General features: G+C 40.3%; 1 protein-coding gene across 3 annotated transcripts in view; it reads left to right on the forward strand.

The window, feature by feature from the left end:
- DHX40 (DEAH-box helicase 40) overlaps positions 1–26,267 on the forward strand; it is a 112,813-nt gene that overhangs the window by 34,904 nt on the left and 51,642 nt on the right. For all 3 annotated transcript variants that reach the window (XM_088481036.1, XM_088481038.1, XM_088481037.1), the window contains 8 exons: positions 2,822–2,967; positions 3,943–4,062; positions 9,011–9,241; positions 15,872–15,938; positions 17,619–17,750; positions 18,489–18,588; positions 18,928–19,014; positions 19,097–19,279. In XM_088481036.1, the coding sequence (XP_088337162.1) occupies positions 2,822–2,967; positions 3,943–4,062; positions 9,011–9,241; positions 15,872–15,938; positions 17,619–17,750; positions 18,489–18,588; positions 18,928–19,014; positions 19,097–19,279 (1,066 nt within the window). The remainder of the gene's footprint in view (positions 1–2,821; positions 2,968–3,942; positions 4,063–9,010; positions 9,242–15,871; positions 15,939–17,618; positions 17,751–18,488; positions 18,589–18,927; positions 19,015–19,096; positions 19,280–26,267) is intronic.

Raw genomic sequence — 26,267 nt, forward strand, 5'->3', positions numbered from 1 at the left:
TATGGAGTATTTTGCACAGTACTTTGTAGTGTAAAAATGATTTGTCAGACTCAGCGTAATAATACATAAAGCCAAATACAGCTTGAAATACAAACAAATATTTTTTTTTTATTAATATATGTTCTCCCTAATATTGCAGGGTAAGATTTGTTAAATCAAGCCAAGGCAATACTTAGTTCAAATATTAAAATAGCAAAAACAACGCGTCCGACCTGGCCGGGCAGTCAGCAGGTTCTGAGGCACCAAGGAGGCAGCCTCCAGAAAACAGACTATATATAATTTACTATAAAGTATGTATTATATATAGTCTGTATTGAATTGGGTTGTATTTGGTCTGGGAAGGAATGATCCCTCCATACCAATGCCTGTATGCACACTGACACTGCCTGCCTACCGCAGCAGGCTGGAAGAAAAATAATTGATGTCATAACATGCGTCCAGCTACTGAGGGATTATTTCCTCCCACGTCACCAGCCTTCCCTTCGGCTCTTTTGCCCTTCACTGCCCTCCCCACCATCTTCTCTTCCACCTTCCAGTGCCGGGCCCCAGCTCCGGCTACACAGTAAAACGGGACATTTGGGTGTCCCAAACACAGTTGTCGGGAGGGATGCCTAAAAACCGGTACGATCCCGGGAAAATCGGGACGTATAGCATCCCTAATGCTGTTGTATTATGAAACTGTCAATCTTAAGGTATGCCCATTTGTTATAAATACTCCTAAATGTGTTTAGACATTTACCCTTTGTGTCTTTACATGTTAAAAAAGTAATCCTTATTTTAATTGATTTATTCTTTACTTAAATGTTAAACTAAAAGTTTATCTGTCTTATGTACCCCCTGGGGGTACATAAGGGTCTGATATGACAGCAAAATACAATTTGGTAGTGTAATGGTGCATTCAAAGTGGGGTTGGGTGGGGGCATAATGCATTTTTACTAAAGCTATAACTATTAAACTGATAAAAGTAGACTAATATCACAATTAAAAGCATATGACCTCATTCAACATCTACTAGCTCAATATAACACAATATACCCACCAACTGATCCCTATTGCATGAGAAAAAGCGAACCACAAAAACATTTTAAAAATGTTTTAGTGAGCTTTCTCTCAAGCAATATGGATAAGCTGGAGGGTACATTGTGTCATGTTGAATTAAGCTGGGTACACACTGTGCTGACGGATCCGCCGACACAGTGGTCGATCAGGTAAGCTATAACGATCACAGACACATCGGGGGTACACACCCGCCGACCTGCTCGCGATATATTGGCAATTCGATTGAACTGCTGATATTTTGCCCAGTGTGTACCCAGCTTTAGTAGGCGTTGAATGAGGTCATATTCTTTTGATTGATTTTATTGTGATATTTGTCTGCTTTGATCAGTTTAGTAGTTATAGATTGTAACCAGTTAGCACTTTACTACAAATGCATTTTTCTTTTTATCCAAAAGAACTGTAACAATGCTTTTTAATTCTGTTTCCAAGGATACACAGTATGGGAATATCATACAATCTTGTACTAACTGTCATCTGAAATTGTTTTTTTTTTTTCTTTTACACTAAATGATTTGTAATTGCTTTATTTTCCACTGTGTACTAAAGTGCACCTTCTGAATAACAGTACTAAAGAGTTTTATTAATATGCAAAAAGAGTCAAAAAGTAGGGGTTAACAAACATAAATAATAAAAGTTAAGCATTTCTGAAACAAATGTCAATGTGTACTCACTGTTGCAAGTGCAATTTGAGGGATATTTCTGCACCAATCAACACTAGAACAAATTAGAGAGTGGGGCAACACAAGTCCTTAGTATATCAACCCAAAGAGAGATGGTTACATGTGTTTAAACTCTACGTGTTACCCCCATTTATGCTCAAATTCTCTTTTATTCAATATTTATGCATATATTATTTATTCATTTTACTCACCATATTCCCTTTTCTAGTCATTCTAATTTATAATCCTGCTATTTCTGGACATTTAATTACTAATGAAGTTTTCGCATGGCAATCACATGCCAGACAGTAAATGCTATTGGTTGGTCTTGCAAACAATCAAAATGAAGTAATGGTGATTAAAACTTCATTTGAAGGGCACTCCTTCATGACTCAGTGACTAAGGGCCTGATTCAGACTTGGGACTAGAGAGAGACATAGCACTTAACTGTGAACCTGAACACACCATATTGCAATGCAAGGGGATGTAAATACATACATTTTTTTTGCATGTAGGGTAAATACTGGCTGCTTTTGCATGTAGCCCACAAATACTGCACAGCTTTATTATTACTCTACAATTTAGATGTCAGTTTGGACACACTCCTCCCAAATCTAAATCTCTTTGCACATTTTAAATCTGCCCCAACTGCAGTGCAGCATGGTTTCACCAAGATGATCAGTTGAGAGAGATATCTCACTCTATTCCCAAGTCTGAATCAGACCCTAAGTTTCATGCTACCTGGGAACCTTGGTATTCTGCATTTCACAGACAGTTGCCCGGTATGGAGTGATATTGGCTATCCGTAAATGATGTACCATACTGTAGCTTGCCTTTCTTTAATTCCCTCCTCCCCCCCTCTTTTTCTTTTCTCTTCCTTTTTTTATATATTTTTTATTACTTTATATTGTTTTTGTATTTTTTGTTACAAATAAAAAATTTGATTGAAGTGTATTTTTGGTGTAGTTTTATTTTTTGGAAAATAATATTTATATGATTGAATTGTAGATCGTTCAAAAAATTCTGTGTATATGTTTATTTTTGTGCTGTGTCTTCTATTAAAATATAAATAAAGAGATTACAATTAAAAATTTCATTTGAAGGGTTTGCAAAACACGGCATGATTGGTATCACACAGCCTCGCAGGGTAGCCACAATTTCAGTGGCACAGAGGGTGGCAGAAGAAATGGACTGCTTATTGGGGAGTACAGTGGGTTACCAAGTGCGATTTGATGACTGCACATCGCAGGTAGGAAACTATACTGATCTCTCAATCTTCTTGTAGCAAGTTATACAAATTTGTTATAATTCTAAATAATGCATTAAAAATGTCTCTGTTGTACCAAATTTGTGACTGTAATATTGTGTTAAATTAAATTATTGTTATAACTCTGCAAACATGACAAACATCTGTAATAAATGACAGTTTACATTTTTTTTTTTCTATTACACTGAAACCTCCATTATATAACAAATTGCCACTTTAGCTACAACAATGTAAAGTTGTTGCAAGCTAGACCCAAGAAAGTAATTGATTGTACATATAGCAGTTTTATAGTTCTTTCATTTTATTTTAGTCTGAAATAAGTATGACAACATGTTATTGGAGAAATGTAAAAGATTTGCTCTGAAGCTCCTGAATTAGCTACTCTATTCTAAAAGCCTTTCTGCCATGGTCAATATAAATATGTCAGTAGCAGGCAGGCTGAGTGTACATCTACATGGTTGTAGACTGGAAGTGTTATGTTGATTGCTGGACATTTGATGAGTGTACGCTGTGTTCTGTCCTGTACACAAAGGCAGGATACTCCAGCATACAAAGGGAAATCTCTTGACATTACATAGGTGGTGTCATTATTGAGGAGACCTGGAACATGATCAGTATATATTTTTAGTTTTACTGTATATCTGAATCTATAGGTGCTTGCAAGAGTATGTGTCAGTCATTGTTTCCTTGGATAAAACAATAGTTGAATAGAAGAGAAAAAAATATATGTACAATATATGTTTGTTCTTAGTGTATCAGACCACGAATAAATGCAAGTATTTGGTATATTTATTTATTGTAATTTTGATATTAAAATAAAATAATGTATTGTGCAGAAAAAAGACACAAAGAAAAACTGAAATCTTTGAGTAACAGCTCTCTCAACATTGTAAACAAACTTAAGTGTACCAATAACAATCTAAAATGTATACATATTTTATGTATATTTTACAACAGAAAACTGAAATGATGTACTTGACTGATGGTTGCTTGCTGAGACATACTCTGACTGACCCCAACCTTATAAAATTCAGCACAATAGTTTTGGATGAAGCCCATGAAAGAAGTTTAAGTACAGTAAGTACATTTTTGGTGTAAAATCTGTTTGACATAACATAAAATGATGATGATTAGAGTGTCCTCTTATATCAGTGATGCATAAGAGATATTTTGAAAGCTCAGTAGCAGACCCAAGAATCTAATGGTGATTGGTAAAAGCTCCAATAAAGGGACGATTTAGGTTGAGAACACATGTATATGGACTGTATTTTAATCAACTTTTGGTGTAATTATTATTATTATCCTTCATTTATATGGCGCCACAAAGATTCTGCAGTGCCTTACACAGTACATAAATGAGCACACAAGAAAAACAGTTAATAGTAATACAAAACAATGCAGGACAAGGACATGGTTTATAAACATAGCTGCATAACACAAGCAGCCCGGCGTCAGCAACCAAGTGTTCGGTGCCAATTGAGGCGTTCGGAGTAAATGATAATATAAGTAGGGGGAGGAGAAGCACGTGAGGGACAAGGTCCCTGCTCATGAGAGCTTACATTCTAAAGGGGAGGGACAGACGGGTGACACAGATGGGGTAGATAGTGAGGAAGGAGCATGGAGCAGTGGGTTAGGATACTTGCTGCGGAATGTGTGTGATTAAGATGACCTGATGTTATGTCAAACTTAGTCCTTCGTTCATCTATCTCTATAACAAAAAATAGATTTTGTTTGTGTTATTTACATGAGAGATGTACAAAATAAAAAAGTTGAACTTTAATTTTTGTCTGTTACATTTTAGCATCTAAATACATCCAGACAAAAATGCAGCTATTATGGGACTGCCCCGTCATCCTAACAGTGAATACTTTAGTCCCAGCTGTGCCTTGCTCCTGTGAGTGGGTGCTTCTCACATGCTAGACCCACCCACAAATGGGTGCAGCCATACCCAACATGCTGTGGTCCCACGGGATGTTGCTGCACAGCATCTCTTTTGGCAGTCCTGGAGGTGACCGACAGAACCAGGAGGGAATGGGGCTTAGTGGTGGAGTAACATCATACATACGAATTACCGCCGGACACAAGTCCGGCGGTTCAAATACCGGCAGCGGTATCTCCGTATTCAATTCCAGGAGTTTTTGCCTAAGCAGAAAAAAAACAGTAGAAAAGTTTCTTCTATGTATAGGCAGTCAAATTGGAAGTGCAAAATCACTATTTTGGGGTGCAAATGTGGTGATTTGATCCAGAACCCTTTGGACACCCCCCCTCTTTAATGACTAATAAGTCCAAAAAACGTAAAAAATGTTTTGAGAAAATAGAAAAGGTGTTGGAAAATGGGTAAGTTGGGGCCTGGTACTTTGGGGGGCAATATGTATGGGATAGGTGTTTTTGGGATTGCACGAGGCTGCAGCAGTTGTGAGATTTTTTTCAATCTTCACTTTAGACACATCAAAATATGATAGTACCCCAAATTTGACCTCTGTACTTATTTTTCCAAAAATAGATAGCTTTCTATAATTTTTCAGCACTTATAAGCATATAACAGCCAATTCTGACACTTTAAGAACACAAAACACTTTTATTAGGGCACTTCTATATTGATTTCTAATGTTAGTGCAGATTTTTCTGGGGTACAGACTGATTTCCCCAAAATCTTAAGGACTATTCGCCAGTTTCATTTTCCGCCGATTTCGCCTCTTTGCCTTTTCGTGTCTTTTGGAATTGAATACGGAGATAAGCGGGAGCGCGCAGGGCGGAGGCGGAAAAATCGTTGTGGGTCGGCTTTTCGCGGCTAATTGAATTCGGCCCTATGCTGGATTATTGGAGGTGATACATACTAGCCGTGTCAGTAGTTAATCAAAGGATGGAAATTTTAGCTGCATAGATATTAGTAGTATTGCAATTAATACCTTATATAGCGTTCCCACTAGGCTGTTTTAGCAGGGCGCGGCGCCCTGCCCTCCTTCTGGAGGCCAAAAAGGACCCTGCCTTCCAGGAAGAGGGCAAAAAGCGCCCTGCCCTCACAGCCTGCGGGTGCCGTTCTCACCCGCGGGACGCAGTGTCCCGCTGGTGGAGAAACATGCGGTGTCCCGGTCACCGCCGGAGAATAGACGCCAGGCGCATGCGCCCGGCATCTATTCTCCCTTTCTGCAGCGCTTGGGGGCTGCCCGGCATGTCCGTAAGCGCCGGGCACGCCCCCAAGTATGACGAAAAGGGGACGCGTCTTATAGACACGCCCCTTTTCATGGTCACGCCCCCTTTTTGGACGCGCGCGCGCCTTCGACACGCGCATAAGGTTGCCCTCTCTAGCTCCGGCACCCTGCCTGCCGCCCGAGCTAGAGTGAACACTACTTATATGGTTATTCCTTTGCTCAAGCTCGATTAACATGATTATGTGGCGGTAGGAGTCTGTTTTGTGAGCCAAGTTGTGTACTGATGTTAGCCCAATTAGTATGTTGGTACTTTGTATTGAGTTTTACATTAAGGAATTGTCTATCTCAATATCGCTGTGGCACTTCCGGTTGATGCATTCGTAGCTGGCAGGCAGGGCCGGACTAAAGGGGGGGGGCGACAGGGGCGGTCGCCCGGGGCCCCCACACACAAAGGGGCCCCCACCATTAACGCATGCAGCCCTGCGCTGGCCGAAGTGGGAGTGGAGCCAATACGGCAAGCCCCACCCCCATATCACAGCGAATCACGCCATTACAACGCGAGGGGCCTAATGAAGTGAGGTGCCTGTGATTATCAACCTGGTGCTGCTGCATTAAAATGTAAGTGTATGTGTACTAATTTAGTGTGTATGTATATGTTAGTGTGTATTTGTGTATGTGTTATTGTATATACAGTATGTATTAATGTGTGTATACTCTGTATGTGTTAGTGTGTATGTATGTGTTTTAATGTGTGTATATATGTGTTAGCGTGTGCAGGTCCGCCATCAGGGGGGGACTGCCGGACCCGGCCAGAGGGGGCCCCTGCAGCAGACTGCGGAACGACAGCCAGGCACTGAAACATCATGAGCGCAGTTGGTGCCGGCCGTGGGCCAATCGCAGCTCGCTGACCGGACGCCACTCCTGATTGGTTGTTGGTCCGCGAGCTATGATTAGTTCGCAGCCAGCGCCGAATTCTAAATGCTGCTGCTATCTCTCCAAGCCTGAGCTCTGGCTGCCGGTCCGCGATCTGTTGCCGGGCCCCCATCTCTGTCTGGACTTATGGTTCCCGCACAGCAGAGGACATGGAGAAGGGTCCTTACTGCAGAGAGTCACTGTGTGTCTGAGCAGAGGTAGCCCACTGATAAAATGGAAAGAAAGCTTGCGCTGCTGTTAATACAAATCAATTAACCTGATTAATCCACTTGCAAACTTCTCTGAATCAAAAAAACACATTTATTACACACATAACAATAAATAGACCATAAATATGTACATAATTAATCTCTATATTAAATACAATAAAATAAGCAATTTATGCAATAGAGGTGACAGCTCTGTTCCACTGAAATAGATGCATCATAGGCTGGATACTGTTATTAATGGTTGCTCACCACTCAATGTAACAGCTGTGTAGAAATCTAAGAAAGTCATCTGATTGACAGCTGTGGAACTGTGCAAAAAGTTATTTGCTAGAAGTGCTATGTTAATTATTGTATTTTGCTTAAAATCCACAATAGCACTTGGTCACACAATAATTTGGATGGGATGGTGATAATAACGGCAGTAACTTTTCTGTGCTGGATGCCTAGTAGTTGCACAAATGTGTAGGTGGTTTGCTGCGATGTGTAGTGCTCCGGAGTGAATGATAGACAGTAAATCTCCCGCTCCGTATGTAGGGCACACTTGATCGAATAATAATCCCACGCTGTTAAACCACTGCTATGTGGTGGTAGCGGTGATAGACACTTGACGCACCTGGCTGGTACCGCAATGTGACAGCGGTGTCTGTCCTCGTCGATGCTGCAGTTGCACCCGCTCATACCTGTTCTTTCTTCGTCAGCTGCTAAAGTGAAGTTGGTTGTTGAGCGGGGTAGCGACTCAGGCAAGAGTGTTACCTGGCTGGCAGAGACAGGCTTGAAGCGGTCTTACGTCCTCGCTACAGCTGTAGCTAGCCGCTGCTCTCCCCCGCGTCCTGAGTCACAGCTGAGAACACCCACAGCAAATCGGCAATTTCCAGCGCTCGCAGTAGAAGTTAGATGGTGATTGTGAATAAATAAAATGAAGTTGCAAAGTGGTATCAGAGTTTGTCACACTCAATAGAGCCCCTTTCGACGCGTTTCGCTCCTACTCTGGGAGCTTTTTCAGGAAAAAGCTAAAGAAAGAAAATTGCATCAAAACTGTGAGGGGTTGAATTATATGTATAGTCCCTCATATCTGGATGTTCAACTTTCCAGACATTCACTAACTGAAGTTCATATACTTTGCACTTAAATGAAGCTGCACATAAATGACGGAAAGCACCTCTAGGCCAGTCAATCAAGGATTCTTCTGTAATGCTGGCCATACATCAGCAAATAATGGGGGCAACTCTCCGTTCTGCCGTTGACCGGGTCGGGTGACCGTCAGAATCCAACATGTTGGGCAATCAGCGATTGCTGGAGATTTTTAAAATGTTGTATTTTGCTCATATTCTGGGAAATCCCTGATCACCACATAAGATTAAAGGCATTAGTATTTGGGTTTTTTTTCACACTGTATACCATATACAATTAGACATCAATATTTATATATCTTCAATTTAAATTATAATTGAAGAATAGCAATGCTATCCGTTCAGATTACACAGTACTCACAAGATTAGCTTGCTCTACATTTGGGATAAACCTATATCTTTAGTAGCCATATACACTGATTTATCTGTGCTATACATAGTTCATAAAACCCTTATGTTTCATAGTAGAGGGTAGGTTATTTCTAACACTCTATGGTAATATATAATTTATATTCATGGTAAACAATAACTGGATGTCTGGTCGTAAATGTATCATATATAAATAATTTTACAAGTGTTTCCATGTTTCTGTTTTATCAAGGATATTTTATTTGGTCTGCTGAGAAAGCAGTTTCTGAAGCCGTGCTCTACAACAAGGAAGCACCGTCTCAGAGTTATAGTGATGTCCGCTACTCTGGACATTGAGCGGCTCTCTGAATTCTTTGGCAGTTGTCCAGTAGTCACAATCCCAGGAAAGATCTTCGCAGTCAAACTGAAATTCCATAACCTTATTGGTCCAAGAGACAAAGACAGCAATGCTTACGTTACTGAGGTATGTGCTGCATTTCTACATCAGATCAACTGATTAGCCTAAATAATGTCTCCTCAGGACTTCCTGAAGTTATGTATATAACATATAAGAAAAAAATATATACATTCTATGCAGTATCTATGCACTTGTTAGCAAAAGTATGTAAAACAATGTAAAGTCTGAGATGTTTATCAATGTAAGAAATAATGCATAAATTACGGAAATATATTTATCAAAGGATAACTATACCCATTTAATAGTATCCCCCCCCCCCCCAAGCAGAAACATCACATGCTTTGAAAAGCAATATGTTTGCAAATAAATTATGTTTGATTTCAGCATTCTCTTCCTCCAATTTCTCAAAATATATGAGAAATGTTACTATGGGGTAGATGTACTAAGCCTTGAGAAGAGATAAACTGCCAACCAATCAGCTCCTAACTGCCATGTCACAGTGGATGCTATTATAATGTAGCGTTAGGGACACTAGTAGAAATAAACCTTGACGCGGCCCCATGCTTAAACATATCTTTGCAATATATGCAACAAAGATCTCTTTACTTCTATTATCATGTAGTATTCAAATATTTTTTACTTATTTTTTTCTAGTCTAGATTAAAACACCTCCCTTTCAAGCACCTGTGAAAGACCATTAAGTTTATCTGAGCAACCACTATTTTATATTACTGTTCAGAGAGGCATGGACAGGCCCACCATTAGGAGAGTGTGCTGGTTCCTATAATGCTATTTGGAGGATTCTGGGGTACCACCAGGTGAGTTGGCTCTCTACTCAAGTTGGGTAGACACCTAACAGATATATCTGCAGATCGAGTGATCTGAAGATATATTTGCAAATGATGGTTGTTCATGCACACTGAATAACCATCGTCTGTCATCTGGCTGTTGGTCCCTCTGGTCGGGGGCCGTGCTGCGATCCCTTCTCTGTGACCTCCGTTGCAAGTGTACGGGTGGTCTGCTGACTGCCCGTATACACAGCATGATGGACAGATATATCTTCAGATATATCTGCCATAGGTTGTGCAGCACAGCCGATGCGATATGCCTGTGAACGTCATCGTTCACAGACATATCGCTGGTATGCACTGGCCGACAGACACCAGATATATTGGCCGATCAATTGATCAGCCAATATATTTGCCAGTGTGTATCATGTAGCATTCAAATATTATTGCTGGTCTATTGCAGTGTGCTGTGGGACATTTTTTCCTTTTTTTCTTTTCTTCTAGTCTAGATTAAAACACCTCCTTTTCATGCATCTGTGAAAGACCATTAAGTTTATCTGAGCAACCACTATTTTATATTACTGTTCTGAGAGGCATGGATATGCCCACCATTAGGTGTGCGTTAGATATATTAATGTATATGCTATTATCATGTGACATAACCGTATGCAATTATATGACCAATAGTGTGTGCTATTATAATGTAGTGTTAGGGACACCGGTACAGAGAAGTCTAGACGCAACCTCATGCTTAAACATATCTTTGTAAATATATGTAACAAAGTTCTCTGGATTTCTATTATCATGTAGTATTGCTGGTCTATAGCAGTGTGCTGGGGGACATTTTTTTTCTAGTCTAGATTAAAACCCTTCACTTTCATGCACCTGTGAAAGACCATTAAATTGATCTGAGCAACCACTTTTTTATATTGATGAAGGGAAATTAGTAAGCCATTGCTTCATTCCAGTGCTAGAAATTTCACAATTAATGGGTTCTCTTAAAACATAATAAAAACATAATAACAATAAATAGCCTTTTTAGATATGGGACTTTGGGATAATTCATTGGACAAATTGCTTTTACAGTCAGGGACGTAAAGTCCAGATAATAGTGAAGACATTGTGTTGGGCCTGTAGAAACATCACGAGAAAAGTTTGAAGCGTTTCAAATTCTTCCCCTGCCTAGGTGCATATAAGATGTTGTTTCCTACTTATATTCACAAGATAATACAAGGCGCTAATCCCCCTCCCCCCAACCTGCAATTCAGTGAAAGGGTAGGAAAGCTGTGCTGTTTTGGAATTTAAAATTGCCAAGAAAAGAGATGTACAGGGATCTATGGGCATTAAGACCTAAGCGGTGCGAAAAATATGCCAAACTTTCCTTGTCGACCAAAGGAGAGGATTATTTTCCAAATTTAACAATAATCCCTGGTCATGTAAATGCACTGTAAAAATAAAGGAATGCTGGCATTGCCTGAGAATTGTGATTTTATTGAGGTGGTTGTCATAGAAATCCTGCCCATGAAGCCAATCAATTAAATAGCATATGTGGGCCGCATGGTTGTACCACACTATGGGCCTGATTCAGAGATGTACACTAATGCCACTGTAGCTGCGATTTTGTGCGCAGCTGCTGTGTGAAAATTTGCAAATGTCACAGACTCTGGGATTTGTATTGAGATGCCCACAGGTGGGTATTGCATACATCTCTGAATCAGACCCTAAAGTATATTGGGAAAATGAATGCTCCCATTTGGTCAGGATTGACACAGTTTCAAAAGTATAATGCGAAGTCTCTCATACCAAATACATTTCTGATATTTTGCGTTAAATCAGTTTGACATTCTTTAGGTTAAGAAGAAGAGGCAAAACTTGTAATAGGTACAGCATGTTATAAAAGGTGACCATGTTGATTAAATTGGCCCTACCAAGATATGTGAGTGTAAGAAAATCCCATCCTTTAAGTGCGTCAGCCGTGTTTTTGACCTCTTGGTATATATCAAGTCTTTAGACATGACAGGGTTGCTAGGAAGACTGATTCCCAGATAAGTCAGAGGAGAAGCATCCCATTGTATTGGAATCGATTCACTCCATGGAGGGATCGAGTACCCTGGGCCCAACATCATCCAGCTGATTTATCTGCATTAATGACTAGTCCAGAGTTGTCACTATAAAAATCATAGTGTCCTGGGGGCTAGTTATACAAAGGAGTAGGTCATCCACAAATGTTGAAATCTTGATTTGATGAGACCCAAATCGTATGCTGCGAAAAGATGCCAAGCCTGTAGTATCTGCAGAAGAGGATCAAGAGACAAATTAAAGAGTAACGGAGAAAGTGGCCAGCTTTAAAGCGTTCCCCTACCCATCACAATCTTATCACCTTATATTCCCATTTATTAACGGCAAAGTGTAAGGGGCTCTATAAAAGAAATAAATTAACAGTATAAAATCTGGTACAAAAGGTCTGGATTCCAAAACAAAAAAAGAGGTGGGGCCAGAGTACTGTATTAAATGCTTTGTACATATTTAACTCAGTCTTAGAGTTTGGATTGAGGACACAACTGCTGCAGTTGCTGTTCAAATACTCCTCGCCGAGTGATGACCAACCACAAAGCCTGGTGATCTGTAACCAGGTCCGGCAAAATAGCCTGGAGTCAATTGGCCATAATCTTTGACAATCAGTGTTCAAAAGTGTTACAGGTCTATAAGACCCAAGCAGTTGGAAGTTTTTGCCAGGCTTTGGCAACAGAATTGTCTACAACTCAGTGAACGTGGGATAATTGGGGGAGAACCAATATATTTCCTGCAAAGCTGGAAGGATGTAATTGTGGTGGATTTTCTGGAGGTGTAAAGGCGGGATACGTTTAAGATGCCGGCGGTCGCAATCCCGACCGCCGGCATCTAGAATCCTTAATCCTGGCTAGGGTTAAATGGCAGGCGTCTATAATCCAGATGCCTGTCATTTTCCCAACGCCGGCACATCGGCGGACAGCTGCAGGGGGGGAGGGTTAGGTTTAGGCCAGCCGGGGGGGGGCTTAGGGTTAGGCACCCCTCCGGGAGGGTTAGGGTTAGGCACCCCTTTCCGGGTCTTAGGGTTAGGCATCCCCCCCTGGGATTTAGGTTTAAGCAGCGGGGAAGGAGGGATAGGGTTAGGCACTTAGCGGGGGGAGGTTAGGGTTAGGCACCCCTAAGGAGGGTTAGGGGGTTAGAATAGAATAGTTTATACTTACCTTTAGACTATTAGGATTTCCAGCGCTGTAGGTCTTCCGCTGCCGGGCTCTGCTGTTTTGTCGGGCTGCCACAGCCGGGATTCGGACTGCCGGTCATGCGGCAGCCGGCATTCCATACCGAATGCGTGAAGGCCTTTAATTACTTGCAAGATTTCCTGTTCTGTAATTTCACTGGCCAATATATCACATTGGGATTGAGACAACTAAGGGTTATGAGCCTCCTGTATCATATGATAGAGCTACAGGATCCACAAGTTGACCTTGGTAAAGATTGTCATAGTATGCTTGGAACAAGGCCAAGAAGTGCTTAGAATTGGTGGTAGGAGAGTGAGTGATAGGATGCATTATAGCCGTAACTTGATTATGTGTTTTCCAAGGGCAGTTCATGGAAACTAAAAGCCTCCCTGCTTTATTACCTCAATGGTAATAATATGCTTATTGATTTCTAAGTTATTTTAGTCCTGAATCAAGAAGAAATTTTCGAAGTCTTGCTGAGCCTGCTTATAAGAAACCATCATGTCATCACCCAGTGAAGATGTACAAGCTACAGATGTCAATGTCACCTCCTCCCTGAGGGAACGATAATTAGTCTAGATCTCACAATATGTTTTAGACACACAGTTTGGTTAAGAGACCCAGGACCTGATTCAGATTTGGTAATAGAGCAAGTAACTATGCATCTTGGTAAAACCATGCTGCACTGCAGGTGGGGCAAATTTAAAATGTGCAGAGAAATTTAGATTTGGGAGGGGTGTGTCCAAACTGAAATCTAAATTGCAGTGAAAAAATAAAGCTGTCCAGCATTTATGGGCTACATGCAAAAGCAGCCAGTATTTATCCCACCTGCAAAAAATGTATGTATTTGCACCCCTCGCAGTGCAACATGGTTTATCCAGATACACAGTTACTTGCTCTGTCTTACTCTATTCGCAAATCTGAATCAGGCCCCCAAGACGGACTTACCCCCAGTGGTTTTGAGTATTGATACAGAAAAAAATAGGGCTTGTGATCCCTGAGTGTGTGTATCCTTTGAACAACTAGATGGACCGTACTTCTGTAACATCTGTGTGAGCACCTTCAGCGAGGGATATTGTCTTTTGAGGACATTGAGCAATAAGCATCTTGTCTTAAGACGACGCACCTGCTTGTATCCTGTGACCACCAGAATATTGCTGTTCTAGATTGAGCCCAGTGTCTCCTGACTCAAGCCCTCTGGCAGCTACACTGTGCAGACTTGTCCATGCTGAAAGACTAGTGGGAATTAGCCGACACTAACCAGGAAGTGTTGCAGCAGCAAGTCCACATATAACCAGAAGTAGGCAATTCCAGGTGTCGATGGTTGGAGCCTGGGAGAAGAATTTCCAGGTGCCAGTGTAAGTGCCTTGTGATTGTAGCGAAGTACCCGCCCACTACACATTAAGCGGACTCATGAGCAGGAGGTTACTGACGGCGAGAGGGAATCTCTAGGAGTGGTCATTACCAAAATGGTGGGCAGGAGAGAGCTTTAGTGTCAAACCATATTTATTTTAAAGGGATACAACCATGAAAAAAACTTCAGATTTTCTTTTTATTTCTTTTAAATATAAAATTGTGTTCTGTAATCCTTGTCATGCAAGTATTTTCTAACTGATTTATTGATTCAGTATACTGCATGTCATTTACAAAGCATAAAAATTGGGTATCTCTGCAGCACACATACAGCTTTAGGCACGATGTGCCCAAATGCTTCTAGATTCCCACAAGATGAACATAGGAGCAGGAGTTTGTACAGACAGAGGAGCCGAGCAGAGTGAAGGGATTCCTTGTACAGTAGTGCAGAAATTTTATTTGGAGAGTGAGATTGTTGTAAACCATTTTATTTGACCATTTTCCCACAAAAGAATTTGAGATTTTTCAACAGTTCGTAGATCAGGTCTCACCCTATACTTTTAATAAGACAAAACACATTTTGATGCACAGTGTCCTTTGTAAAATAATAATAATAATGAATAAACAGGCAACATCGGGATGCTTTGTAGGGAGACAACACGTTTTTCCTTCTGCACTGCATGTTAAAGCAGTTATAATTCTTCCACCTCCGCTGCTCATGAAGATATGGACACTCCATACATCACATAGGGTTTGCCTCCCACCTGCCAGTATCCCTCCAGTTATTTGAAACTGAGAGCTGGCACTCAGTGCCAGAGCCGTAACTAGACTTTTTGGTGCCCTGTACCAGAAAGAGCATTGGCGCCCCCCTCATTTTTCAAAGGGACACCCAAAAAAGGGGAATGGGGAAGGGCCAAGGAATTTGACAGGCCCAAACAGTGCCCCCTGGCCTGTGGTGCCCTGTGTGATGGCACCAGCTGCAATACCCTAGTTACGGCCCTGCTCAGTGCTGGTGGGTGGTCAATCTGTAGCTCGCAGTACACTTCTTTCCATAGAGCTGTGGATGGTGTGTAGAGCATTACATGCTACTGGGAAAATTAGCAACATTGAGCCTGGGAGGTTTTAGAAAGGATACTCCTTGGGGTTCTTAGCAGGTTTACTCACCCTCCACCCCACTTCTTAGATGTATGAAGGGTTTATCATGGTACTTTTTTGTATATGAGAATGTATTTTCTCACCCTGTGAAGTTAAAATTGTGAAATTAGGGTTTTGTGACAGTCTCTAAGCTTTTTCTGTATTTTTTCTTTCAGGCTGTGAATGTCACATTACAGATACATTTAAATGAACCTGCTGGGGATATTCTTGTTTTTCTAACTGGTAAGATGTATTCATCAAGCTACACAAGTCAGTCAATTGTATGTTTGCATGAGTTTTCAGGACCTTTAAGTTGGTACCTTTAACAGTGATTACTGACATTTTGGGGTATGTCCAATTAGGAAGGCAAATTTTGCCGCAACCTTTTTTTCATTAAGGCGGGTAGGTGTTCTTCCGATTCCCACACTATCCATTTTAAAAAAATGGTTGTGGTAATTTTTACTGCAAATACCTGTGGGAAATTTTAAAAATACAGGAACTGTACCTTAAAAAACATTGGGTAACAGTAATAATGTTTATTACTGCCCCAAACAAAAATATTTAGTTTTTTTTTTTAAATGCTACAAAAAAGTGAAAAAATTTAAATAAACAAACATTTTTTCTTTTAGAAAACAAAAGAATAAAAACAAAAAATGTGAAAATCAAAAAAAAATATTTTGTGGTAATTTGAGCCCAATTTTTATTAAAAAAATTTTTTTTATAAGTTTTGGGTGCAAAATTAACAAAAAAGTTTATTTTGGGTTAATTTGAGAACTTTTTTTAACACAAATAATGACGTAATTATTGGACTAATTAAGCTAATTGGAAGCTTCCATTTGCCTAATTAGTCATAAGGAGGTTGTCCATGGGGTTCTGAAGAAATGCCCTACATTTTTAACTTTAAAATATGTATTTATACTTATTTTTTTTTTACCTGCTGGGGGGGCTGTGAGAAAAACTTATATAGGAATTACCACGCCTGAATTTCTCTCCTACAATTGAACAGGAAAAACGTTGCGGCTGCAGGAAAAATCCCACACTATGGGTTTTTGTAAAATTTTGCACACAGTTGAATATACCCTTTTGAGTAGCTCTGCTCAGTAGGTCTGTCATTTTTGTTTAAGTTGTGAGTTTGTTGAGGAAATTTATTAATCAGTGAACTGTACTCTCCAAACATTTTTAATATATTTTTAAAGGAATTTGATTGGGCAGCCAGATAATATTTAATCTGTTCTGTTCAGTTATAAGCATTTAATCAACTGCTCAGGCAGATAATTATAGAGTGTATTTCCACGACCGGGCAGTAAATATCGATCTGTCGGACATGCAAATTTGTCCAGTATGTCCGTAAAATGCTATATTTGTTGCTCCGATGTCAACTATCTGACAAGCTCATAGGCTGAAAGCATCCAGTATCGTTGCCATAATCTGACCCTGCAGGGCAACAATATTTGGGTTGGGTACGGAATCCTGGCGGTCACAGTACTGACAGCGACATCCCGACAGTCAGAATACTGACCCAACTAAGTGAGCACCCTCCCCCCTAACCCACCCCCTGCAGCCTAACCCTTCCCTCCCGCAGCCTAACCCTCCCCCCCCTCCAACAGCCTAACCCTAACCCTCCCCTTAGTGCCTAATCCTAAACCTAACCCTCCTCCTAACCCTAATCCATACCTACGGGATGCTGTTGGGCCGGATTCTGGCTCCAGGATTCCGAACGCTGGGGTGCTAACTACATCCCCAGTATTGGATGATGTCAGAATGTCAGATATTTGGGCTGTTGGTCTGACAGACATTTTTATCTGAAGGTGTATGCTCCACATTAGTCTGCTGTAACAGAAAATTTAAGGTCAAGTAACATGCTTCAAGTCAGGTACAGCTTTATAAAAGTGTGCGCTAGACAGTTGTTTTGCTTTATTACAGGCCAATCAGAGATTGAGAAGGCCTGCAATGTACTGTTTCAAAAAGCTGAATTGATAGACTATCAACATGATGTTTATGACTCTGCTGTGGAAGGCCTGCTCATATTGCCACTGTATGGTTCTATGCCAACAGGTATTTTTTTGTTTTGTTTTATTATGGAGTTCAAAATCTGATTTATACTCTACATATACTGTATTTTTTATCTGTTTAAGACAGGGATGGGGAACCTCCTGCCCGGGGGACGTATAAGGCCCTTGGAATCATATGGTCTGGCTCTCTGAGCCTTTTTCTGCTAGCCTTATCTGGCTAGCAGGGTGCCTAGAATTGCAAACTGCAGCCAGAATCTATGCAGCAGTGCCGCCTGGAGCATCCTTAGGACGCATCAGACGGCCACACGGCAGCCCTTACAGCTCTGTAATCATTGCTGTAATCACCGGCGATTGTGGCCCACCCCCATGTGAAGGCACACAGAGGGAGCGTGGTCTGCACCAGGCCCGCAAATAATGTTATATATATCAAAATTGCCCTCGCCAGAAAAAAGGTTCCACACCCCTGGTTTAAGAGGAAACTTCCATCAATTATTTGCTATTACCTGTATGTTTAAAATTAATATATTGTATAGAAGTGGTCTGTGTATTTACAAAACATTTAAAATAAGAAGCTGTTTATATAAATAACTACTGTATTGCTCCAAAATACATTTTGGATAAAACATTTCCCTGCTGTTTCTTTTTCAGTAACGCAATCCACATCACATACTTAGATACAAACTTAGTACTCACATTACTGGTTTACATGTTTGTTAATGGAGCACCCGTGTAGATAAATGATATGTGATTCGCATTTTACCTCCATGTTCTGTGGTTTCAGGTCAGCAGAAAAGAATTTTTCTTCCTCCTCCAGCAGGCATCAGAAAGTGTATTGTAGCCACAAATATCGCTGCAACATCTGTAACAATTGATGGAATAAGGTACAGTATATACTTAATTTTACAGTGTATAGATTTTTAACTGTACATTTAAACTGGGTTATTTCAAAGCATAATAGGAGCATACCTAGGTCAAAACGCTGTTATAGAGAGACTTTCATGCATTTGTCTTTGCTTGTTTCTTTATTTTCCTTGTTAGGCCTATACATTTTATGTACTTTGCTTGATTTCCCTACTATACTATTCTGTGGAAGCTTGTGGTATCTTATGAATAAGAGATAATAGTGATTGGAACAGTACAACGTTAATACTTTTAAGGAACACATGTCATTTACAAACATCAGACTTAATATTATATCTATATATGTTAATTTTTTTCAGGTATATTGTAGACAGCGGGTTTGTGAAACAGTTAAACCATAATCCCAGAGCTGGACTAGACGTTTTAGAAATTGTTCCTATTTCAAAGTAAGTTACAGCGAAAGAAGATAATCTTTTTTTTTTCAATTGTGCGTTTTTCTATATCAATCCTTAATTTTCTTTGCTTAAGAAGTGAAGCGGTGCAAAGAGCAGGAAGGGCTGGCAGGACGGCTTCTGGGAAATGTTACCGGATTTACAGTGAGGAATTTTGGGATAAATGCATGCTCGACCACATGATCCCTGAGATTAAGCGAACCAGTCTAACATCTGTCATTCTGACCCTTAAATGCCTGGAGGTAAATGATGTCATCAAGTAATCCAGAGCTACTGTAATTACATTACCTAGATTTGTGCTGTTTTTTTTAGCGTGTCACTTTTCTTTAGCATATTGTGTTGCTTTGTTATGATTTATTCTACAGTATCATGCTAGTTTAAAAAAGAAATTAGAAACTGAAAGTGATGGAAATTGTGCAAACATTCTCTTAGTACAATATTGCTGCCACAACTTTGTGGACTGTTATTAAAATTATAGTGAGCTGCTCATGAAGGAAACTCTGGTAACATAAGGGGGGGCCTGTGAAAATGAAAGTGGATCTAATCTGACTAATAAGTTTCCGCAACACTGCCCACTAGGTGGCGGAATCAAATACCCACGAGCTGCTGTCGCTTGCGATGTCTCACCACATTTCTGCTTGCTTCCCATGGGAGTACGAGAAGAAAGCATACCTTAACTGTGCTTTAGTGCCCCCAGATCTGGAAGCCTGCACATTCAAGCCATGAATTTCCTGTTCCCCCTACATCTCAGAGGTGCTCTATTGGACTTAGATTAGGTGACTTTGGAGACCATTGAAATAAGTTTGGCCATCAACCTTGCGCATATACAAACCATTGCTTGCTCACTGTCGATGGTTTCTTGACGACTGTGTAAAATCATTGACCATCTATGGTTGTGACAATTAAGCAACATAATGAATATGACATACCATCAACAATCAATTACAAATACAGAATAATACACTAAAAACTTATATATTATACCATCCTCAGAAGAATCCAGTACATATGTTGCAACAGGTTAGATGTTGGTACATATGCATGCAATAAAGTTATGGATTGAGTCCTCCTGGGAATATACAGTATATCGACTTTATTGATTGCAGTTTGCTAATTTGTTAATATACTAGTTTAAAGCGTGTGTATTAGTCCACCCCTGCTGCCGGACCATCATACCCAGAATTCTGATGCGTTTCTCCTCCTCTTGTCGAGAGTGGTTTCATCAGAAGAATGGCTGAGTGTGTCCTCTGCACAGTCCCTTTATTTCACCTTTTCACAAATGATGTAACTAAATTTATGTTACAAAGTATATTCTGATAAATATTCAATTGCATCGTTCACTTGTGTGCTACAAGCCTCCTTTTAGTGCTGGCATTGAAGGTTGTAACATTGATAGTTAATGTTTCAGCCATCGATGCATGAGTTCTGCACATGCACAGACATCGGCCATTGTACCAGCGCCTCCAATCTTTTCTCAACATTGGGTGGTGGCATCGATGCCGCTCTATCAATTGAAAAAAATAAAGAAACACTTACCATCGATTGTAGAACAAGTTTTCTGCTTGCACCAGACATCATATATGCCCTAAAGTATTTCTATTATATTGAAATAGGCCCCACAGTTATCGTTATCTCTCAATTCGGAAGAGTGGGGGTGCTACCACAGACACATTGCTGGATCAAATACTAATGGAAAGAAAGAAAATGTCCATAGTGGTGCACTAAATAAACATGCATAAAACATAACTTTTAACAGTATATATATATATATAATATCAAAGACTAAAAAGCGAAATTATTAAAAAAGTTTAATGTGTGTAGTGTAAGTGATTCAATTAAAAATTGAGTGCGCTCCTAAGTCATACAGTATCCTATTAATGATGTTAAGTATAGGTCAGCATATATCAGATTATACCAGTATTGGCCTGATACCAATTATGAAATCAATCTCATATATGTACAATATATGTAGTCCGGCTACTAGAGTTAACATATAATAAGTTGATGTATACTGTGCATTAGATCATGTATAGAGGTGTTAGTTGGTGATCGAGGAGAGAAGATTCTTCTCCAAGACTTGATCTTATAGAAACGTAGTTCTTCACTTCTATTTTTGACCAAATTCTCTGACAACATGTATATTATGTACTTCTATTCTATTGCTGCAGCGCTCACAGCAACAAAATTTATATTTATTAGTGCATGCTTCTACCCTCAACATCCAATTCAGATGATATCCTATAATTTCCACTTCCTTTATAATTTTCCCACAATATATTGCAGCCTTGTTAATATATATTGTAGATTATCTGGTTTTACACGGTGACCAGCGCATGGATAGATGGGTAAAATGTATGCAAATAAAAGATATTTCTACTCCCACTCACTAAACTGGATGTGTATTTCTTTATATACTCAGTCACATGTCTCAGGAATTTCCTTCACAGAACTATAGAACTAACAAGACTGATCTTTCTAGAGAGGATCTTGAGGCAATTTCTATTTTGGAAGAATTAAGAGAGTTGTCTGTGCAAGAATCTCAAGATCTTTCTGAAATTACTTCTTCAGAACAATTATTAGATATTCCCCGAATTCAATTAAAAAAGAAATCTACATTCTGCCCAGATTTCACAATGTGCCCACAGATCAAGGTTTTCATGGACCTGGTCAGTAAGGATTTGGATCATTTGGAAAGGACAAAAAAGATCAAAGAATTTGAATGGAATTTGACTAGAGATGAGAGAAAAGCCCTCAGAGAAATAAAACGATGGGAGGATGTAATTATTAAACCCTCAGATAATGGTGGAAACATCGTACTTTGGCCTCGTAAGAAATATGTAGACGAACTCAATAAACAATTAGGTGACACCTCATGCTATAGGAGATTAACATTCAATCCGACCCAGAATTTTCTTGACTTGTACAATGAGATGATAGGAAAGGCCAGAAAGGACAATGTAATATCTAGGAAGGATTATGAATTCTTAAAAAAGGACAACCCAAGGATACCTAGACTGTATTTGCTTCCCAAGATTCACAAGAATGAGACCAATCCCTCTGGGAGACCTATTGTCTCAGGGATAGGGGGCCTTACAGAAAACGCCAGCCAATTTCTAGATGCACATCTAAGAGGATATGTTTTATCTTTACTATCGTACATCAGAGATACATCTGATGTATTAAGCAAATTACAAGATGCAGTATTAAACAAACACACGTGGCTGATTACGTGCGATGTTGAGAGCCTATACACAAGCATCAACCATGAATATGGCCTAAAATCAGTGGAATATTTTCTGAGTATGGGTCAGGAGACAGGATTCAGCAAATTCCTGGTATCACTTTTGAGATTTGTACTCACCAGAAACTACTTCGTATGTAACAACGACTTCTACCTCCAGGTACGAGGGATGGCGATGGGGACCACATGTGCCCCCACGTATGCCAACCTCTACCTGGGATGGTGGGAGAGAGAAGTAGTTTTTGGTGAGGAAAACGACCTTTATACCAATCAGATTATACTTTGGTCAAGGTATATTGATGATCTCTTGATACTATGGGAAGGAGACATACAAGTGTTCCAAGAATTCTTGATGAAACTGAATAGTAATAATATGAATCTCAAATTAACATATGAAGCAAGCAAAGAGAAAATAAACTTCCTGGATGTTACTATTAAAGTGGAGGAGGATGGACACCTATCTTCAGATCTATATAGGAAAAAAACATCTACGAACAGTATATTACACAGAGAAAGTTCACATTTCCCTCCAGTTCTGAAAGGCCTACCTAAAGGAGAGTTTCTCCGTATGAAAAGAAATTGCTCTGAAGAACATACCTTTCGAGAAAGATCGGAAGAGTTGAGTAAAAGGTTAAAGTGTCGAGGATATAGCAACAGGATGATTAAACGGAGATATAAAGAAACCAACCAATACACAAGAGATCAGTTATTGACCCCTAAGAAAGACAAGGGACAAGATGAGAGTGTAAGATTTATAGGAACTTTCCCGCACTGAATGGAAATATATTCAGAATATCCTACAGAGACATCTAAATGTGTTGGATACAGATAATGATTTGGTTAAAATTATTGGAGGCAGAATACCTATAAGTTGGCGAAGATCCAAGAATCTGAAAGATATGTTAACGAAAAGTCACTTAGAACCTCCGGCCAGACAATTCTATTTTAAAAAGGGCTCTCGAAAATGCGGAACATGCAAGGCATGTCCATTTATGATTCTGACTGAATCATATTGTGACAAATTTAACAGAAAGTGGTATATTAATGAATACATCACCTGCGATACGACAGCAGTAGTGTACAACTTACAATGCCCCTGTCACAAGAATTATATTGGAAAAACTAAGAGGCCCTTCAAAAAGCGAATATTTGAACATCTAAACAGCATAAGGAATGCAGAAAGGGATCAGAGACTGTTTAAACCTCTTACCCCAATAGCTAGACACTTTCTCAAATTTCATGGAGGAAACCCGACTGGATTACAAGTCTATGGGATGAAAAAAGTAAATCTCAATATTAGAGGAGGGGATATAGACACAGAATTGTTGAGACAAGAAACCCGACTAATATTTTTGATGAACACCGTTACACTAAATGAAGAAAATAGCTATATACCCTTTTTAGGGGAATAATGTAAGAATAACAATGAAAGGATTGGCCAAAACATTATTTAATATTGCAACATTGAGAATGGGTTTTTAATTATAGTCCATTAGACCCAACATTATGATTATTCTCTCATCACTTATTATATGAGGATATAATTATTTCCTCTCTTATTCACTTAGTTCACGTTTTGTAGATTTTACAATTATTTATTATGGGGCTGTTAATATTAAAATGAACTTTTATATACCCCTGCCTGTATCTTCTAATATCCTGCCTATACCTTCTAAGGATGACGCTAATTTGCGTACGCAGTCATACAGTAAATAAAGACTTTGGGCCTGATTCAGAGCCACTCGTAAGCGGCCGCTCGTTCGCTCCGAGCGATGTTCGCACAACTGCGCATGCGTATGGGTTGTAATACGCATGCGCGAACCAGTCGTTGCCGTCGGAAATTGTGTGCTCGCAAAATAGCGAATGCCTGCTAATTTGAGTGACAGAAAGAGGCGGTTTGTGGGTGGTAACAGGGGAAGGTGCTTGAAAATGGGGAGTGGAGATCCGAACGCAGGCGTGCCAAACGGTCAAAACGGGCGTTTTAAGGGTGTGCATAATTAACAAAGCAGTGTCATCGACCACGTCACTTGGTTGTCTTTTAGCCTGAACTGCCCGCATGATTGCGGTAGGAAAATCCAACCACAAGCACTGTGAGCAGTTCAGACGCCTTTCGATGTACTCGATTAATCTAAGAAATAGTGGAGATTACATAGGATGCGAGCGGCCAGGGGGCGTTTTTTAAAAAATAGCGAGCGAATGTTTTGTTCACTCATTCAGACATAGAGGCGTCAACAGACCGCAAAGAGCGAGCGCTCTAATTAAATATCCGGCCCCTTTTTCTGAACGAGCGAGTGCAAATAGCGTCCGGCTCTGAATCAGGCCCTTAGACCAGGAATCTGTGGTTCCAAAGCACAAGTATTCTTCAAGTAAAAGCACAGTCAGTTACACGCTATTGATCCAGACACAATTAGACGCAAAGGAATTATACAGACCCAAGTACAGTATACATACGCAGCGCTTCCGGAACCGGTGATAGGCATCAGCAAGAAACCCCGTCGTTATTCAGCATTCAGCAAGAAGACTAAAATCCCAGCATTTGAGCACACATATTTATACCCCCCCAGAATAGACCGGACAATAGAGAAGTTTGTTGCTGATGTCATTGGTTCCCAGGGGAGAAGCATCTGTTACAGGGCATTTAACAGGCTGGTTCCAATAGACTCTCCCTGCCTCTAACAGCTGGGGATCTTTCCCTTCCCGCCCCCTGCAACATCCTAACAGTTGTCCATGAAATATACATTTTGTTGCTTGTAGGCTCTGCAGTCCATAAGTTGGGAATGCATGATGCGATCTCCACACCGATAGTACCGGAATTCTGTTGAAAGAGTATGGATCAGTACGAACCCAAACACTGCTGTCTTAACATGTATAGAACCTTAGTTATCAAATATCTTTATTTCACAGCATTTAAACTAACTGAACCAACTTAAATCATATACTTTAAAGCTTATTAAACCTTATGTGTGAATATGTAATGTGTGAGTATTCGGGGTTTGGTATAAAGACGTATTAATGTGTGTATGAGGAAGGGTGCAGTTAACTCTCACTGAGTGAACATTTTAGCAGTGTGACATGCTGAGCCAGATAGTTCCACATGCCCACTCTGTGAGCAGTCCCCCCCACCTGTCCCAGGCTTCAAAAGAAAAACTCTTTATTCTTCCAGTCTCTTGTGTGAAATGCAAATAACCCAGCTACAAGAGACAGACCTAAGATGACACTCTAGTCTTTGAAATCATGTCATTGCAGGAAGTCTGCTAATGTAGGTGTGTATTCGAGCCAGACCACCTGTAGTGAGGGCAAACACTATCCAGGAAGCTTATCTACACAAGCCAGTTGTCACCTGGCCACTTGCTCTAATGCAATTTTGGCATACTGTAAAGCCATTTCTGAAATATATATCCTTTATAATACGTAAAGTAATGAAATGGGCTTTTGGTGAATCGCCTTAACCTATGGCGATGGTCACAGATGCATTCGCATGATGCTAATAGTATTTTCTCCTTCATCCACTAGGGGACACTGGAGTTCAAGACAGTGGGGTATAGACGGTGGTAGAGCAGAGCCTGGCACTTTAAATAATTCTGAAGTGTGACTGGCTCCTCCCCCTCTATGCCCCATCAGCCCCAGTTTTTAGAATGTGCCCGAGAGAGCCGGTCACATAGGGCTGAGCTCCAGCCCACACTTAGTATTTTTTCAACTTTATTTTAATTTCTAGCTTTCACAAAGCATTGAGGACAGGCTGACAGAGTACTGCGTCTGTCAGCCTGCTACATGGAGGCATCAGGAGACCCGCCACCACTAAAAATGAGTGCGTGTCGGAGTCCCAGGCACCCTGGCAGTAGCTCAGGGAGGACACGCCACAGCTTAATATAGAGGCTGTGTCCGTGCTTCCGAATGCCTAGCCGCAGCCCTGATGCCAGCAGTGGTAAGTATAGCTCTGTTCCCCTTATGGGGAACGGAGTTTAATCTGCGGCCCCTCTGCCCCCTCCCAGGCTCAGGTGGTATA

The sequence above is a fragment of the Taudactylus pleione genome, unplaced genomic scaffold, assembly GCF_031769625.1.
Source record: "Taudactylus pleione unplaced genomic scaffold, aTauple2 ptg000260l, whole genome shotgun sequence".
Lineage (NCBI taxonomy): Eukaryota > Metazoa > Chordata > Amphibia > Anura > Myobatrachidae > Taudactylus > Taudactylus pleione.